The sequence below is a fragment of the Netta rufina genome (genome assembly GCF_964035555.1).
Source record: "Netta rufina genome assembly, chromosome: 19".
NCBI classification, from domain to species: Eukaryota; Metazoa; Chordata; class Aves; order Anseriformes; family Anatidae; genus Netta; species Netta rufina.
The window spans coordinates 9,263,804-9,281,605 of record NC_140143.1 but is presented as its reverse complement, the minus strand read 5'-3'; the positions used below and the strand labels follow the sequence as shown (position 1 = coordinate 9,281,605).

The following is a 17,802-nucleotide window of genomic DNA, read 5'->3' as shown; positions in this document are numbered from 1 at the left end:
CAGCTCAAGTGTAATTAAAGCAGTCGTAGTCAAGGCTGACTTCTTAGGCTCCAAACGGCTAAGAGCGTGATGCAGCGTGTCAAAAATCATAGCAAAATACATCAATAAGAGGAAATGCTACTGATTGTTTCGAATTCACTCCAAAATGATTCAAGTTCGCTCCAACAGAGCGCAGAGGAGGAGGAAGTTCTCAGCGACTCCAGGGACTTCAAAGCGTTTCCAATCGCGCTGCCTCTAAACGGCTCCCGAGCCTTTTCCTATCAACATCACATCTGCCAGCGCCGTTTGTCAACAGCTTCTTGGCGGCACAGAGTGGAAAGGAGCCACCAAAAAGCAGCCCTGGTGAAGGCCACGGGCACGGATTCTGTGGGTGGCTGCTGATTCGCAGCGGTGCCGTGAGGCGCTGTTGGTGCACGTGCTCTGGTCATGGGGCAGCCGTGGCTGTAGGGTCACACATGCCCTGCTCCTGGAGTGACAAAACCCAGGCCTGCATGTAGCAAGCCTCCTGCACTGCTTCGGAGGAGTTACAAGATGGGGTTTGTCCAGAATAAACCACTCAAGTAGTGAAACACCAGCTGAAGAGAAGCTGAACTTCCCAGCAGAGCACGGACTTCGCTCTTCTCGCTGGGGATTTTGCTCCCCCTTCTCTGCCTTTTGTCACATTAATTCACAACCTGGTACCTCCCTTTCTGAGCGCTGACACCCGGGGAGGCTTTTATTTTTGTGCTTTGTTTTACTGCAGTTGCTTGGAAATCGAAGAAGAGTAACGCCCGCCGAGAACAGGAAGCTGAACGTTTACCAGAGTCCACAGCTAAGAAAATAACACAGCCACAACCCTACCTGAGGCTGCGAAGCTGGCCTCTGCAGCTGCAGAGCCTCCACAGAAGTGGAAGCTTTGTAGACGAGGCTCCGACATGCTGTAAAATTCTCTCTTTTCTTTTGCAACCAGAAAGCAGAAACCTCAGCTAGAATTTCACAGAACCTTAGTTTTAGTATTTTATTCCTTCTCAAGAGTCTTTATGATTCAGTTATGGAAAAAAAAAAATAGAAGCACTGGAAAAGCTTGGTCTGACCCTAGAAGACAACTGAGATGCTGTTTTAAATCGTAACTGCAGCTCAAACCAATGCTCCTTTGAGCAGTACTTTCCAATCATTTTCCTTGATTTATCATCAAAAACTGCCTCAATCAGTCTATTCTGCCCATTTCCCCTGCATTTAATTCCTTGTGGTACTGTTTTTGTATTTATTTAAGATAACTGGGAGGCAAAAAACACCTGAGGCTATAGAAAACAACACGTTTCTGTAGAAATTCCCCTCATGCAGTTTGAGCCTGCTACACTCTCACTTCATCTTTCATTTCAGCTTTGGAGCGCAATGGGCAATGCCATCTGAACTTCCTGGTGTCCATCACCGTACTTCTATCCACCACTAAGAAGCAGGATAATATGAGCACAAGGAAATAAAGCATCTTAGAACCCGCTCCATTCTTCTATACTTTGTACACTGCTTTATTAAGCAAGACTCAAATTGTAGCTGGTACTTTACCGAACAAAAGACAAGTGCTATTTCCCAAAGGATTTTAACTTCTATTTATAGAAATGATGCAACATCACAGAGGAGTGGCTGCTGTAAGGAGCCATGTCACAAGACCGATGTTGTTCGATGGGCCTGTTTTTCTTTGCTCTTGCTGCTTCTTCTCCCTCACTCTAAGATGTTTGTGTTGCAGGTCCAGGAGGAGGATTTGGGGAATGGCCTTGGGGCCATGGAAGAAATTGCCCAAGGGCGGAGAGCACCATGAAAGAGCTGAATGCAGGAATGAAGCTAAGTGGGACAAACATTAAGGCCAGCATCACAAAGGGAACAAATTTGCTTAAAAGGAGACATAAAAATAAGCTATATTTTATGAAATATATGGGATTTCTCTACGACTGCATAAGTTATACATGCTCTGAGAAGCTGAAAACTGTTTCTGCTATACCACCATTGGTCTCGCCACCAATTACACAGATTCCCTAATCACAGAGCAGGTTTCTACAACCCTTGCATTTATATGGCTTTTCTTCTTTCAGAGCAACAGAGGAAACTCACATTATGCGGGAGATCCAGTTGAGCTAACAATAAACAGAGTGCTAAAAAATGCAAAGATAACTGGCTAGACAGTGGCACTCAGAGCAAGCGGCAGGGGAGAAGCCACACTGGGAACTACAAAGAGCCCAGTCCTGCAGGGTCCAGGCTGCAGCAGAGGGGGGGCAAAGGCAAAGCTTTTTGTCTCTCACAGCTCCTCCTTCCTAATGTACAGAATTGAAGAGAAGTGAATGGGGAAGCATCACAGTGAGAATTCCATGGAAATTCCACCTCTGGGAACAAAAAAATCCACGTTTCCTAAATATTTCCACGCCTTTGTTTTATTTTTGCACAGCAGTTTTATAAGGAAAAAATACGACCTATCTAGATTTTGCAGAGCACTCAGGCTTAATTCTCCACCCTCTTCTGAAGAGGGCAGGGATGTTTACATTCCCTTCTGCACCAAGACATTAAGATTTTTAAGACATTAAAACAGCTACAAGCACAGGGTATGTGCTACCATACACTAGCAATTGTAGGCCTACAAAGGCAACTCCAGCCTCTTCAAAACCGTGTATTACCTTACAATTAGTTCAATGCAAGAACAGGAAGCTAACAGTTACCTGCAGTGTAAGAGAACAGAGCTAAAGCTCCCTTCTCAGCCTGACCTCTGAAGGGCTAAGTGGCTTATTCAGGTTTTGCTCTTCATTAATACTAGTTCAGCATTGGGAATAGAAATAAATATTTTGCCTGCGGCACTGCCTGTTCTGTGCCTTCCTTGTTCCTGATACTGATCTTTCTCTCCTTTTCCCAAGTCATGAATTAGCTTTCAAACATTTTATTTTGCAACTTAGTACTCCCTTCCTCAACAGGCCTTGAGGTTTTTTGCTGTTTCCCCGTCCTCCCAGAAAACAGTTAATAGTTTCTTTTTGCCTTTGCCTTCCTGGGCTGTATCCAGAGCCCGAACTCTAAATTATTTCTGAGCAATATGAAGTTCCATCCTGACATTCTGGTAGCCAATTCTGATGAATTACAGACTGGACAGGCACAGAAAGCTTTTAGACAAGGAGTGCAGGCAGGTCTCCCTTCCAGATACACGCAGGCATCCAGCCAACCTTCCAAGGAGGATTAAGAGATTTCAAAGTAAAATTCACATTTCCAGGATGACTTCCCCAGGAACCAGCCACTTTGTCAGTTCAAGAGCATTAGAAGCTGCAAACAGAACAAGCCACTTGCATTTTTAGTTAGTGAGCAAAGTGGACTGCATCTGCCAAACGGAAAGCAGGAAAGGATCAAAGAGCTACAGCTCCTGGAGCAGTTTTTAGTGTCTCTTTGCATAGGACAGGATTCTGGAGCATGAGAGGACACCATCCCACTCCTTGACCATCAACATTTCTTTCTCCATACTGACGGAGAGAAAAATAAGATCGGTGAGACTGATGGGCATTCTCTGGTGTTGTCAGTCCTTGCAATACAGTTGGTAAAGGCTGACCAGCACCTGCCTTGTGGCTTCCCATCCCTGTGGGAAGGGCTGTGGTGCCCCACAGAGTGGTTTGCAGAGACAAGCATTAAGTTTGGAAAAAGCAAGCAAGAGAAACCCACACAACACAGTCACTTGGAAGAACACGGTGATGCTCCAGGCACCCAAGTGTCCCTAGGAAAGCCCCTGGTGGCAAGTTCTGCCATCACAGTTGACATTCCCATGGAGAGAATTCCTTTGCTTCACGACAAGGAAAACAAATAGCAACTCCCATCCTTCTCACAAGGATCTCACTTGGTAGGCAAGCCTCACATTTCCATGAAAGGAGTGAGCCAACTCTGCAGTAGTTTTGCATTTGAGTGCATTGCTACCTTTTACTTGCAACGCCCTAAAAGCAGCGGGCTCTGTATTTTTCTTCAGTGCACTGGCTGATAAGAGAAGCCATTAGAAGTCTCCTCACAATCACAAGAAACAGTGCAGTTACAGAAGCAGCCTCAAAGAAGGAGGACTGAAGAGCTCTTACTGTTGGGTTTTCAGACATCCAGTTCTGATTTGCACACAAACCCATTTTAGTAATAATTTTAAGGATATTTTAGACCTAGATATCAGCACTGATGTCCTCCACGGTCTTAAGCATAGAGCAGCACCATCCTGTAAAACAGAAGACTTTGGCTTTGTACAAGATTCAAACACATCCATAAATTCTCCCCAAATATAGGACTCTCACCTACCATAAAGGACAAACTTTATTAAGATTTGTGCGTCTTAGTTTCTAAAGCAGTATTCTGAAGATTTAAGTTCTTCTGCCCCGCAACAAGCCATTCCTGGCCGACATGAACAGCCACCACTTCCTGTTTTCAGCAGGATCACTGCAACAGCTCGCTTTTACCAAAGATAACTGCCAGCTTTATTTTTATTGAAAATGACAGATACAGTAGCCAATAAAGTAAAAAAGGGTAATTTAGCGGTAGAGTGTTGCAGCATTTATCTTAGGAGGTCAGTGAATGATTTAAGCAATCTTGAGAAGTGAATTCTCAGTGAGCTTCTTCAAAAGGCATCAGTGAGAGTGATTGGCTTCTTCTGGATCAGACTTCAGCAAGACAGCATCATCAATATTTTCTTATAAAGTGCATCCCTAAACAAGTTTGTTACTTAGAGGAATAGGAAAAAAAATGTGAGGTGCATGCAGGGACAGGAAGGACAGCAGAATGGAAAGAAAAGAGCAGTGTGTGGTTGGGGTTTTTCACACCGAGTTATTAGTGGATGCTGAAGTTCATTTCCATCGGTACTTGAGCTCCCACAATGAGCAGGAAAGTGATTTGGTGGTGTCCAGTACCCTCAGCAGACAAACCCTGCCAGTTCCTAGGAGTACTAACTCCCATCCTGACCCCTGACAGGCCGAGAAGGGAAATAAGAAACACAGCTAGTGACCCTAAGAAGGTGAATAAGGCACATGTGCACAGCACAATTCCTTCTGACACATGCCGGCACTGCCCCTGACACACTGTGGTCAATCTAACGCCTTGTTACCAGCCTTTCTCTAACCCACAGGCAGGAAGCACACAATTCACTAGCCGGATTTCCCAGAGCTTGCCTGAGAGCTCCTGCACCTCAGCTCCCGAGAACATCCCCTTCAGCAGCCTGCAGCCTCAGCTACCTGCAAGTACCTGAAGCACGCACAGAAAGGACAGAACCCGCTCGTTACAAGGCAGGAACATCAACGAGGCGGACACGAGGACAGCGCCTGCACACCTGAAACAGCGAGAGAATAAAACGCGTCACAGGGGAGGCGAGGCTGGGGGGAACGAGGCAGCGGGGCCTCCCCAGGCTCCTCTGCTGAGGGCGGATCCAGCCTCCCCCAGCTCTGGAGAGGCACCGGAGGCAGCCGAGAGCCAAAACTCCCCTCAGCCCGGCCACCTCCCCTCCCCTCCCCTCAGCCCGGCCTCTCCTCCCCTCAGCCCGCTCCCGCCCCGCCGGGGCCTTGCGGAGCCTTCGGCGCATCCGGGACGAGCGCCCCCGGCGCCTGCCCCAAGCCCCACGGAGGAGCCGCAGTGGGGGCCGGGGGCAGGAGGGAGCCCGCCGGGTGCCTCGCCCCGAGCGGCGGCGCTGAGGAGAAGCCGCGGCGGAGCCCCCGCGGGCGGCGGCAGGCAGCGGCTCGGGCAGCCGCGGCGGGGCCTCCCGGAGAGCGGGAGGCGAGCGCGGTTGGCAGCATGGAGGAGGTGGACGTGGAGCCGCCGCTGGTGGTGAGGGGACCGGGAGGGAGCGGGAGGGATCGGGAGGGGGGTCCCGGGGATGCCCGGCTCTCCCTGACGCCCCCACCGCCCTCTCCCGCAGGTGGTGCCCGGCGCCGACCCGGCCTGCAGGCAGCTGTGCTTCGAGTGGGGCCCCGCTGAGGTGCTGGTGTGCGAGACGCGTTTCGACCGCGGAGGTGGGTCCCGGGTCCCGGCTGAGCTCCGGCCCGCTGCGGGTCGGCCCCGGGCCGGCGGCTGAGCCCTGACGGGATCCGGCCTTGCAGGCGGCGGGGATGCGGCGCCCGGCTCCTCCCGCGTCTTCGTGGTGCGCAGGGACCAGGACATCTACATCCAGACCCTGCGCAAGCTCTTCAACGAGTCGCACGGCATCTTCGTGGGCCTGCAGCGCTGCGAGGAGGAGCTGGCCGGCAAGTCGAGGAAAGCGCAGTGAGTGGGCCGCGGGGCTGCAGCCCTGCAAGCGGGAGCTGCTGGCGCTGCCTCGTTTTTAGAGGCAAACACCATGGCTCCTATAAACCCAGACTACTTAGAGCTGCCGTTAATTAGCAGTTGTGCGGTCTAAATGGCTGTGCTGGAGTAATTCTGCAAAGCATGGCCCTGAGCCCTCCAGTAGCGGCGCTTTTGTGGGTGTGTAGCCGGTGGTGCGTGGCCTGGCTGGCTCCCACCAGATTCACCCATGTCCTGGAAGCTGCTACTGATGCGCAGAAACATGCGAGACTTCAGTGGATTGAGACTCAAGCAGCTCTCTAAACGATGGTTTTTGTGTTTGGCAGATTGGTTCAAGTGAGTAAAAACTACCGCTCGGTCATAAGAGCCTGCATGGAGGACATGCACCGTGCAGCTGGTAAGTTTCTACTTACAGTATTCTTGCAGTATTCTACTGCAATAAAAAGAAACACCATTTACAATTATAAAAACAAAGCTTCGATTGTAAGTTAATAATGTAAAATGGCATGTAGAGATTTCAGAAATTGACTCCATTTCCATCCCGGAGATTTCCAAGTTGCTTTGTAAACCTTGCCTGAGACTCTTGCACTGCATTGCAACAGATTTGGGGAGGGCGTGCAGTCTTTTCATATCATGGCTTGTTGCTTTATAGGAGATAGAGTCAAAATTAATAGATTGCTTCCCCCCAATAAGTGAAAGATTTTACTCTTCCCTTCCATCCGTGTCCTATAAGCTTACCAGATTTGTACAAGGTTATATAAAGTTATAAAAGGTTAGCTTTGTTGGTTGTAAACGTGTTTGGATCAATGCCTGGTGAGTTATCAGGTATTGTATTTGAGTCCAGAAAGTGTCATGAAATAAGGTAAATACGTTGCTTTTTAATTTTTCCCTCAGCTGCAACACGGGACCCTGCCCTACACAGCCAGTACAGTACTCAGGTAATCTTCAGTCACATGAACACTGCTTAGTACATTCATCAAGACCAACACCATGACAGTAACTTTGTTCTATTAGCTGCACCGATGTTGCTTAATTAGCCTTTCTTTTTTACTTTGCTGTTTGTTATGTTAAGTCTCAGGAGTACAAAAACTCTGAGAATAACTCCCGTTCTGTTTTGTATTCCTACTGCTGACAGATTACTGTTGCATTTCAATACAGAACCTGCTTCCATATTTTCTAAGCTGAATATGTGTAGAGAAGTTGTGGCTTATTTCTGTCTTTTAGTTTGTATCTTTGCAATACCAATATGACATTGGTCTTGTCTATAAAAATTGACTGATTGCTATGGACAGCAGATTCCTTTGTGCAGTTAAAAATAATCAGCTGGAACAACTACTAAATCTGAAACATGGTCCTCCTCTTTTCAGGTTTCTATTCTGTCTGCAATGGAGCTGATCTGGAACCTCTGTGAGATCCTGTTTGTTGAAGCAGCTGCAGGTGAGCAGTGAACTATTCTGATGTTAAGATCAAAGAGGGGTTTGTTTGCATGTTTGTTTAAGATGTATGTAGCATCCATAGTGTTATTTTAGCATATTTAGAGATATTTATAACAAGTGTCAATAAACCTTTTAATACTACTTCTGCCTCAGTAAATTGCCCTCTTTGTATTATGTTGGGATGTTAGATTTGCATTCTACTTTTTCCCTCTCATGGGTAGTGCACTACAATTTAAATTATTTTTGTTTCTTTGTTTATTTTCAGAAAAATAACGAAGAGCAGCAGCAAAAATCTTGCTGCCAATTACTTGACTTTAAAGCATAAACAGATTTTAAAGTATCAAATACGTTGATGCCGACTAACATTTACACATGCTGTGATGCAGTTCTTTTAACTTTAGGGTGCCATTTTAGAAGTCAGCGTATTTACATGAGTATTTCAAAGTAGTAAATAATTTTCTAAGGAAATCAGATTGCTCTAATGTAGTTATTCAGTCCCAGAATTCAGAAGAGAGATTCACAAATTATAGATTACTTAATCTGAAGAAAAGGTAAGTGCCTCCTGCTAAATTTCATCCTTGTGTTTGGTTAGTAATGAGATGATACATTAAACAACTCTAAGCATTGATGGGTCTTTTGGCTTTACAGGATTTATGATATGAATTACCTTTTATTTCTTCAAGTAACTGGTTAGGGTTTTCTGCAAGATTATGCCGCTGTTCTATCTAAAATTTGCCACATGGAATACCATCAGCAGCTTGGTGCTCCCACAGCCTGGCTATTTAAGGAACTCCATTCCTTTGTAATTTGAGTGTGGCAGATAGAAATCCAATTAGTAAACATCATTTAATGATCATCAAACCATTAAGGCTACAAGTACACAAAGTAACAGTTCAGGAACTAACAGAATGATATCTTCTCTGTGTAAAGCTGGCCCCCTCCTGCTTCGCCTCCTTGACTGGATTCGACTTCATGTCTGCGATGTAGACAGCATGGTCTGTGAGGTTCTGAGCAGTGAAAATCCATCAAAACACAAACTCTTCTGGAATGTGGTGAGTACAGTCACCTGTAGAATTCTTAGAGAATTCATGCCTGTGTATTTTGCCTTCCTCCTCCCTGCTCAGCAGTGTACTATATCTCAAACTGATACCTGGGACACCGCTGCTGCCTGCCTTTATAGTTTTAAGTTAAAGCCAAGCCATTGTGAAGATCATCCTGCCCTCATTCATAGCCTGATCCTTTAAATTTCATGAGCCATAGAGGTCATGACTTATGCTGGGTATTTGAATTAGCGGTTCTAAAATTTAAACATTTTAACTCTATTTAACTTGCCTAAATTACAAGTTAAAATTCCCCCCAGTAATCCATCTGGGTATTTGGTAGCCTTGTGCAGTGTGGTGCTCACAGACTTGTGGTTTCTACAGGTCGATGTCTTCGTGCTGCAAGGCCGAATGGATGAAGCACGACACTTGCTCTCAAAGGAAGCTAGTGCCAATCCCACATCAATGAGCATGTACAAAATCTTGGATGACTTGATGATGAAGATGCCTGTGCCCAATGTATGTATGTTTTTTTCATGCAGTTCCACTGGGAAAAGAGCTAAGAGGGATGACAGTATTAGTCCAGTCTGTTTCTTCTCTGCTGTAGCTCCTGTAACATCACAGCCTGTTGACCATTAAAGCATTCCAATTTTAATTCTTTACAGTAGTAATATTTGCATGAATTATCCAAGAGACCCAACTGTACCGGCAAAAACCGGTTAGATGACAAACCAACATAGTCAGAAACAACATTTTTGCAGCAGGTTATGTTATCTAGTTTTCTGAAACAGTTCCTGTTGAGAACTCACACAGAATATTCTTTGAAGGCCTTACCCACAGAGTTTTCCTCTGTTGCAATGATCTCGTGGAGGAAAAAATAGCAGCTGCATCACAGTAATCTTGCACTATTTCTTTTAGGGTCTTTTCCCTTATTTAGATGCACAAATTAAGACACTTCTAATGCAACTGAAGAATAAGTTAAAAATTGATAGTATTCTTGTGTTTACTGTCTTAGCACGAATAATTGTGAGTTCAGCACAAGCACCTCTTGTAATCTGACTTGATATTGCCTTTATTTTATGCATCTTACCTTGGGTTCAGCTTGGCAACACCCAGACGCTGACCGAGTTGGAGCTGAAATGGCAGCACTGGCATGAAGAATGTCAGCGGTATATACGGGATGGAACTTTTGCTTCCAATCCCCATATGGAATCCATCTGCAAGGTATGTTTTGGCTGAAAAGAAAGGAAACTGGACAAGTATTGGGTCATTGTGTACATTAGGAGCTACAGATAGTCATAAGTAATGTTAAAATGTTGGATGATCTGCTCATTGAATCAGGAGATTCCAGGCCAGCCTTTTTTTACTGTGTTACTTGTTTTGCCACAGTTTTTGCAAGCCTGCACAGATCATTTTCCTATCCCAGGCCATAGGAACTTGAGAAGGATCTTTGTCCTTTGCTGTTTAATTTTGATTAAATTATCGACTTTGCAAAATGGGAGGAGTAGCGCCTCTGAAAAGTTAAGAAGCAGTACAGTGCTGAATTTTCAGAATTATTCCTTTGTTTTTCTCCTTTTTATTAGATCCTGGGGGGAGATGAGAATGCCATGCTGGAGAAAAAGGAACTCCTGACTACTTGGTACCACTTTCTGGTTACCCGACTCCTGTATTCGCATCCAACTGTGAAGCCAATGGAGCTGCATTTCTATGCACAGGCATGAAATAGAATTACTTCTATATCCTCCACAGTTCTACCCACAGAAGGGTTACCATAGTTAAAGAAAACTTTGGGAGAGTTGACATGGTACAGCAACTACATACCTGTACAACTTTTCACAGAACTTGGAAGTGGACTGGGAGAAAGATACAGTAGGCAAATAATTATTGAAGACTGGGTCACTTTAGCATCTAATGCTACCAGTCTTGCTCCTGCAAATTGCTTTCCCATTTTCCTGGTACTAAAATATAGCTTTTTTTCTGTTAATGTGCTCAATATCTATGATATACTCTTTCCCATAAAATAACCTACGCTAGGCTACCACATTGAAACAAATGTCTTGCTTCTACCTTGTCAAAACTTCGGTTTATCATGTCTTGTAATTTTATTCCACAGTCTAGTATGGACCTGTTCCTGGGTGAAGAAAACAGCCCTGAGCCTCTAGACACAATTTTAATGGCAGCCTTCGAATTCGAGTTGCACCAAGTGATCAAGGAATGCAGGTTGAGTTCTTAAAGTTTTTGATTCTCTAGTTCTGTAGTATTGCTGCTGTGTACGTTCACTCCAATAGTATTTGGGGTAGAAGGTATGAGTATAGGCCACCTGATCATCCTTTCAAATAATTTAACAGGAATATGTGAAGCGGGTAGCAATTAAAAGTATTCCACTGGGTCTGCAGCAACGCAGCCAGATGTTAGGCTGTAATATAGCTCATGGGTGGTAAAAAATGCCTGTGGAAAACCTGACATTCCTTGACAGCGGTGGGCTTAGCTTTTTCTTTATTTTCCTTGTTTCAAACACAGCATTGCTCTGAGCAACTGGTGGTTTGTGGCTCATCTGACTGACCTACTGGATCACTGTAAACTCCTGCAGTCTCACAATCTCTAGTAAGTATTTATTTGCACTGATTATTCAGACACCCAGAAGAATGACTAAAAGAACATGTGGATTTTGGTTGAAATTGAGCATCTTGGGCATTTGCAAAAGATGTAGAATAGAGGTACTGCATATGCCTCTGAAGTTCTAGGCAGCCCAGAAGCTAGCCTAAGAAGCAGAAGCAGTTGCTGACCTGAATTTGACACACTCTTCAACAGTACCTCATGCAATGTTAGTTAGTTAGTTAGTTTTTAATATAGTTTTAGCTGAAATATTATCAAGTGCTTGTGATTATTTGGAACAGTGAGAAATTCATCTAGAAAGAGCTTCCATACCTAAGTTTCCAATAAATTCAAGTTTGAGATTTCTGCTGTCTGAATTCCCTTGGCGTTTCAGTGTCTTAAGGCAGGCATTGCTTCTGCTAAGTGCTGTACAGAGTTGGCAGGTCTCCCCGCTGAGAAAGCTGCCCTGCATGTTGAGGCCTGATGTATGAAATTTACTAAGACAGAAGAAAACATCTCTAAGATAGAGAAAACATGCTGCATAAATGGAAAGTACTTAAGGAATAAAGTCATTAGGCTTTTCTGATGAAGTACAGCAGTAATGCCTGTTTCTTTTGTTTCTTTACTCCCCGCAGTTTTGGTTCAAACATGCGTGAATTCCTTCTACTAGAGTATGCCTCAGGACTCTTCTCCCATCACAGGTAACAATTATTTATTCTACTCTGTCGGAGACTAGACTAACATCAACAAGTAACTGCATACTAATGAACCAAAGAGGCAAAACTTACAGAAGACTGTTAGGATTTCACCAAAGGTGTCTGTCTCTAAGGGGTCATACAGCACTAACAAGTTTCCTTTCCTGAATTAAAGATGAAAGCTATCAAAATTAGAACCCATCAGGTATATTGGCCAGGATAGAATGGTTACTGCCACTGTGGCATTTTTGGTACAGAGCACTTCTTAGTTGCAGGTATTCCTAAGTTGTGTATTAGGCAGCTGATAGTTGGTAGAAAGTAAAAGCCATTTTAGGTCTGAATACTAAGTTAACCAGAACCAACTGTTAGTAATGCAGGCCCATATTCTACTTGTGGCTTTACTGTTTTGCTTAAGAATTATATGGTTGGAATGCTTGACTTTCTTTTCCCCCCTTTACTTTCAGTCTGTGGCAGCTGGGGGTAGACTATTTTGACCACTGCCGAGAATATGGCAGAGTATACTTAGAGCTTCACATTGAGCGGATCCCCCTTAACACCGAACAGAAGGCCCTCAAAGTGCTGAGAATCTGTGAGCAGAGACACATGCACGAGCAAGGTGATTGATTCTTAAGTTTCATCATTTTATGGTGATACAAGAGAAACTACTGAAGCTGATTCCCTTTTCTCTGATGTTTTCTCCTAAGTTCGTAGCATCTGTAAAATCATGGCCATGAAAGCTCTGCGGAATAATCGCTTGGGCTCTGCCCTGTCTTGGAGCATCAGAGCTAAGGATGCAGCTTTTGCAACGCTAATATCAGATCGGTGAGTAAATTGGAAGCTCTTGGAAGACAGCTGCTGTAGCAGAATGGTCAGAACAGGGAGAAGGCAGCCATCCTGAAAAGGTCCTGCTGCAGGCAGGCTGAGGTCATCTTTCCCTCACACCAAGTACCTGCTTCCAGACTAGAAAATGACATTCCTGGGTACTTCCATCTGCAATACCCTAGCTGTTTTTCTACACCATTTTGCTCCATGAAATCTAGAGATGAAACAGATTGGCTTTATCTAACAGTCCAGTGCTCTTAGGCCTTGCTTTGATAAACATCTCTTTTGGCAATAGCTCTACATTCTGCACTGCCCTTTCAGTTGCTCCAGTAACCTGTTTGACTGACTGTACATTGAAGCAGGGAATGGGCTTAGGTGAAAGATAAATCCCCTTCTGTGCTTTATTCAGCAGGTTATTTTTAACCAGTCTAGTTCACCAGTGTGAGCCACTTAATACAGCATTTCTTCAAAAAATATCTTAAGCCACTATTAGAACATAAGTAACAGAGTAAAATTTCGTCATTGATTTTCTGTAAACTTGTCACAGTATCTGACCTTGCAGGGTCATGACCCATGTCATATTTTACTTATTTAAAATAGGCAGGTACCAATCTCTTTGCGTAGCTGGAGTATAATTTTATAGGTACACTCTGGATAGATGGCCAGGTAATGCTCTATCTTCACTGTAAAAAGGGAGTAGTAGGAGATGGGCTTTTTTTTTTCCTATCATTTGTTCTTTGAGGAAGCAGGAATCATATTTCTTTCAACAGAAGGTGAAAGAAAACCATCACAGGAAGCAGATGCTGAAAAAAGCAACATAATGAAGGTTGTGACAAAACAGATAAAAAGCTTTTAGAATTCTATTTGTTCCTGCTTTTTTAATAGCAGAAAAACAGAACTTTTGTTACGAACTGGGAAGGTTATTTATGCACCCCCCAGCCTCAGCTTCCTGTGCTCCTTCCTTTACTTATTCCTTTTAAAGAATAGATCTCAGCTACTATGAAATCTAGAGGAACAAATACAGTGTCAGCTAAGCGCACGTTACACCAGTTCAACGGGCCACTCCCAGGAAATGCCTCAATGTCTTCCAAAACCCTCACAGGAGGCTGATGAAGATGGAACTCAGTTTTATAGTAAAGCTTTCCAAGAAGGGATTGGGAGATACAAAAAGAAAGTGGAAGATGTTCTCCCTTCTAAGCTTTTATTGCATTTTACTTTCTCCCTAGATTCCTTAAGGACTACTGCGAAAGGGGATGCTTCTCTGACTTAGACCTCATCGATAATTTGGGACCATCCATGCTGCTTAGTGACCGGCTGACATTTCTTGGTGAGAAGGAGCTATGGTTTTCATTCTGTTCTGTTAGTTAGAATACAGCTAACGCCACACGATTATTTGGATTTGTCTCTTCCTCCATCTGCTACATCCTGTTATAGCAATGAGGGGAAAGCAAATAACTGAAGGTAATTTGGGATGCAGCCTGCGTGCTACCAGGAGACTGCATTTCCAATTGCACTCACAGTAGGCATCTGTTCTGCACTGCTTTGAGTAGGATAGACTTGAATTCTGACACTTGTATGCTTCCCCTTTCTTAGTCTTTATCCAGACTCTATTACTACCTGGAGACTTCAAAGTATTAGCAAAAACAAAGTGGATGACTTTGGGGGGGGGAACCCTTAGAAAAGCAAAACTGGTTTAATTTACTCAGCACGATTTTTTAACTCCGTAAAATTCTCCACCTTGTCTACACCTTCTATTAGTTCACTGTACCAACTTCAAGCTCACAAGCAAAAGACCTCTGCTGCCCTTCCACTACAGCAGTTGTGCCAAGTAACGGTGGAAGGCCTCCAGCCAGTTTCCTTTCCGTACAACCACTTCCTTCTGGCTGGCACAAGCACAGGCTGTGGTAACCTGCCCATCTGCCTGCAGCTACAGCGTGGCCTTTAAATAACGGACCAAGAAAGGAGATGGAGCTAAAATACACCTTTCTCTGGAGATGTGGCTGTTAGCAGACCCAATTACAGGTGCCAAAATCTAACAGGAATTTGGAACAGCTGTTGGCAATTGGAATGACTGCCTTCACATTACAGTGAGGGTGATCCTCAATTTGATCTAGCTGCATTTCCTTCATTTAAAACCTAAATTAAGCTAAGAAGCTAACTGTGACTTACCAAATCAGAAATCCTCCTGATTTGTCCACTGTCACCAAGTGACCTTTGCATCAGCCCCAAAGAGTTGTAGTTTCATTGTAAAACTGCGTTTACAGGGAAGTGAGCTCCCTTTCTGCATTACGTAAAATCCCTTAAAGGTCTAAAAATGGTCTGTTTGGTTTTCCTTTGGAGGTTTCAGAAACATAAGGTGTGCCTTTGCTAGACAACCTTCACATCGCTGTCTTGAGCTCAAGTGTTAATCAAAGGTGAATCTGAATGGGAATCATTACTTCCTCTATTTTGAGGGTTTAGTTGCTAAAAAACAAAGCCGCAGATGAAAGCTCACTTTCATCCTCAGCCAGTTCTTACATACTGGATAGTGGTCAAAGTAACTCTTAGCAAAAGCAGAATTTTCCACATTAACAAAGATCTAATTTTCCATTTAAACAGTGAAGCTTTTCAGACCTCCTGATATTTTGAGGTATCAAAAAACATCCATCTTCCCCTGCTTCCCCCCGTTTTTTTGCAGCCACCACCAGTATCTCTAAGCCACTTATGCTGTTACTCACCCTGCAAACACTCAATGTCAGGCAGTATCAGTTAGGTAACAAGGCTGATTCAAACAGTAAATCTTACCAAGAACACTGGCAGGTTTTTGGCTACCTTTTCAGCCAGCCTGGGTTTTAACTTCTCTTCATGCACAAGATTCCCATTCTCCCAAACTCTGCAGCTTTGGAGACTCGTTTCTGTTGGGAGGTAATGCTAGCCAAGACTTTGTAAGAGCAAACTGATTTCCTAGCACCCCGAAATCCCAGCTTGTGCTGTTCTGACGGACACTAACGCCTTTTACCCTTCACCAACACCCACGTGTAGGGAAGTACCGCGAATTCCACCGGCTATATGGGGAGAAGCGATTCTCTGAAGCTGCCAAGCTGCTGCTGATGTTGATGACGGCTCATATTGCTCCTTGCTCCTTCTGGATGACCCTGCTGACAGATGCCCTTCCCCTGCTGGAGCAGAAAGAGGTGAACATGCTGGTCGAACATGACAGAGACACCCCACAGCCTTTCTTTTCTTCCTGACAAGTTATCTCAAAGCAGTGAGTGCCCCCCACTTTCTGCCCCCAAGCTAGGGTTTGCACTTCCCGTGCAAGTGACCTGTTCATGGCAGTTCAAGGATTGAGAAGCTCCCCAAATGTCTTACTGGTGGGAATACAAAGGACCCAGCATAGGATAATCACTCATTTCCCTGCTCTTAGAAAATAGAAGTAGAATAAATGTATGCTGATGATTTAAGTACACACTGCAGCAAGTTCCTTCTGGTACTTGGCTTGGAGAGTTTTCTAGTGTGCTTCTTTCTGCTCAGCCAAGTTTTTGCTTTAAGATCCATCAAGAAAATGGCAGTTGAGTAATTACAACCCCATGACTGGATAAAGCCCAGAGGCACCCACTCTGACCTCATAACTCGCCCTGCTTTGAACAGGAGGTTGTCTTAGAGACCTCACAAAGTCACTTCCAACTTGAATTTTCCTGTGATCCTGTGAATTACAGGGTCAGAATGGATCTGTGGGAGCGTGAAAGCATTCTACTCCTCTCAGTTGAGTTACCTTCTCAGACTGCATGATGTCCTTCAACGTGATTATTTTCAGTAAATACTTCCATTTCCACAGGTAATATTTTCAGCAGAGCAGACTTATGAATTGATGCAGTGCCTGGAAGACCTGACTGCAGGGAAGCCAGATAAGCAGAAACTCCTGGTACCTCCTGTTTTGAACTAAATAATGGATGAGGGGGGTCATGGGGCAGTCAGGGAAAGCTCTAAATTTCTGTTCCTGGGGGGGGGAGGAAAAGAGGGAGAGCCTCAGTTACTGAGGCTAATGTGTGTTGTTCTTTTTAAAGGCCAGCCAACTGAGGCATCATCAAAAGATATTTAGGTACAGAAATAGTACACAGCACTTCCACTCCTCACTGCTCTACTGATTTGGATTGGACTGTGATGTTTTTCCAAGATAAATAACTGCAAATTACATGGGCAATGAAAAGCTGAGATGTTGCCATTTAACAGCTCAAGCTAAGATACGTTCCAGGCACAGAACAGGGAGCCATTTGCTACACATGCAAAACTCTGTAGCTGCCAGAAAAAAAAAAAAAAGGCAAGAAAAGGTTTGGTAATTCTGTCTTGCATTGATCTAAAAAGTAAGTGGAGCTTTTACCCATTCTCAGGAGGTCCCAATGACAGTTAAATGTGTTCTCCCACTCTTTATGTCCTGCATCTTTGTTTTCCAAAATCTAGAAAGAGACCCCATCACCAGCTCATTACTGCACGTAGTAGTGTAACCAAAATTCTACTTGCTTTTAGGTCGATGATGTTGAGACCATGAAAGTGGAAATGCTGAGGCTTGCTCTTGCACGAAATCTTGCACGAGTCATTGTCAAAGAAGGCACGTTGGAAGGATCTTGAAGACAGCAAGGGGTGATTTTAACTCTTCCTCTATGGCTTATTGTACATAAACCTGACTGCTTTTTCTAAGAATAAACATCTTGTTTTGCATATTGCTTGATCTGTTCTCATCTTCCATAAACATAACTTTAAAAATTTGTAAATGTAACTTTTAAAAAGGAGCTGCATCAGGACATTTACAGTTGCTTGTTCCAACTCGGTCTGGCAGTCCTTGCCTTGTAAAGTAAACCTCATTACCTTTGTCTTTTCAGTTGCTTTGCCACCAATACCCAGAACTGAAATTGAGCCTACCTTTTAACGCACTGGCATTTTAGCAAACAACAACTTCTGCCTTTTTGGTTAGTTTGGATGGTCTTCAGATGATGG

The 17,802-nt window shown here is 44.2% G+C and overlaps 1 protein-coding gene across 1 annotated transcript; it reads left to right on the top strand.

Annotated features, from left to right (window-relative positions):
* Positions 1-5,610: 5,610 nt before the first annotated feature.
* NUP85 (nucleoporin 85) lies at positions 5,611-17,452 on the top strand. Its single transcript, XM_084298681.1, has 19 exons — positions 5,611-5,787; positions 5,879-5,972; positions 6,060-6,222; positions 6,567-6,637; positions 7,135-7,178; positions 7,608-7,677; positions 8,607-8,728; positions 9,101-9,235; positions 9,818-9,940; positions 10,300-10,431; positions 10,830-10,936; positions 11,237-11,320; positions 11,947-12,012; positions 12,471-12,622; positions 12,711-12,828; positions 14,055-14,155; positions 15,850-16,001; positions 16,646-16,732; positions 17,335-17,452. The coding sequence occupies exons 1-19, from the start codon at positions 5,755-5,757 to the stop codon at positions 17,434-17,436; spliced, it is 1,956 nt and encodes a 651-aa protein (XP_084154807.1). The 5' UTR covers positions 5,611-5,754; the 3' UTR covers positions 17,437-17,452.
* The last annotated feature ends 350 nt before the right edge of the window (positions 17,453-17,802 follow it).

Coding starts and splice junctions, on each gene's coding strand:
- NUP85 (XM_084298681.1), top strand. CDS start 5,755: ATGGAGGAGGTGGACGTGGAGCCGCCGCTGGTG. Junction 6,638..7,134: donor GGACATGCACCGTGCAGCTG/GTAAGTTTCTAC, acceptor TTTTTCCCTCAG/CTGCAACACGGGACCCTGCC. Junction 16,002..16,645: donor CCCTGCTGGAGCAGAAAGAG/GTGAACATGCTG, acceptor CCATTTCCACAG/GTAATATTTTCAGCAGAGCA.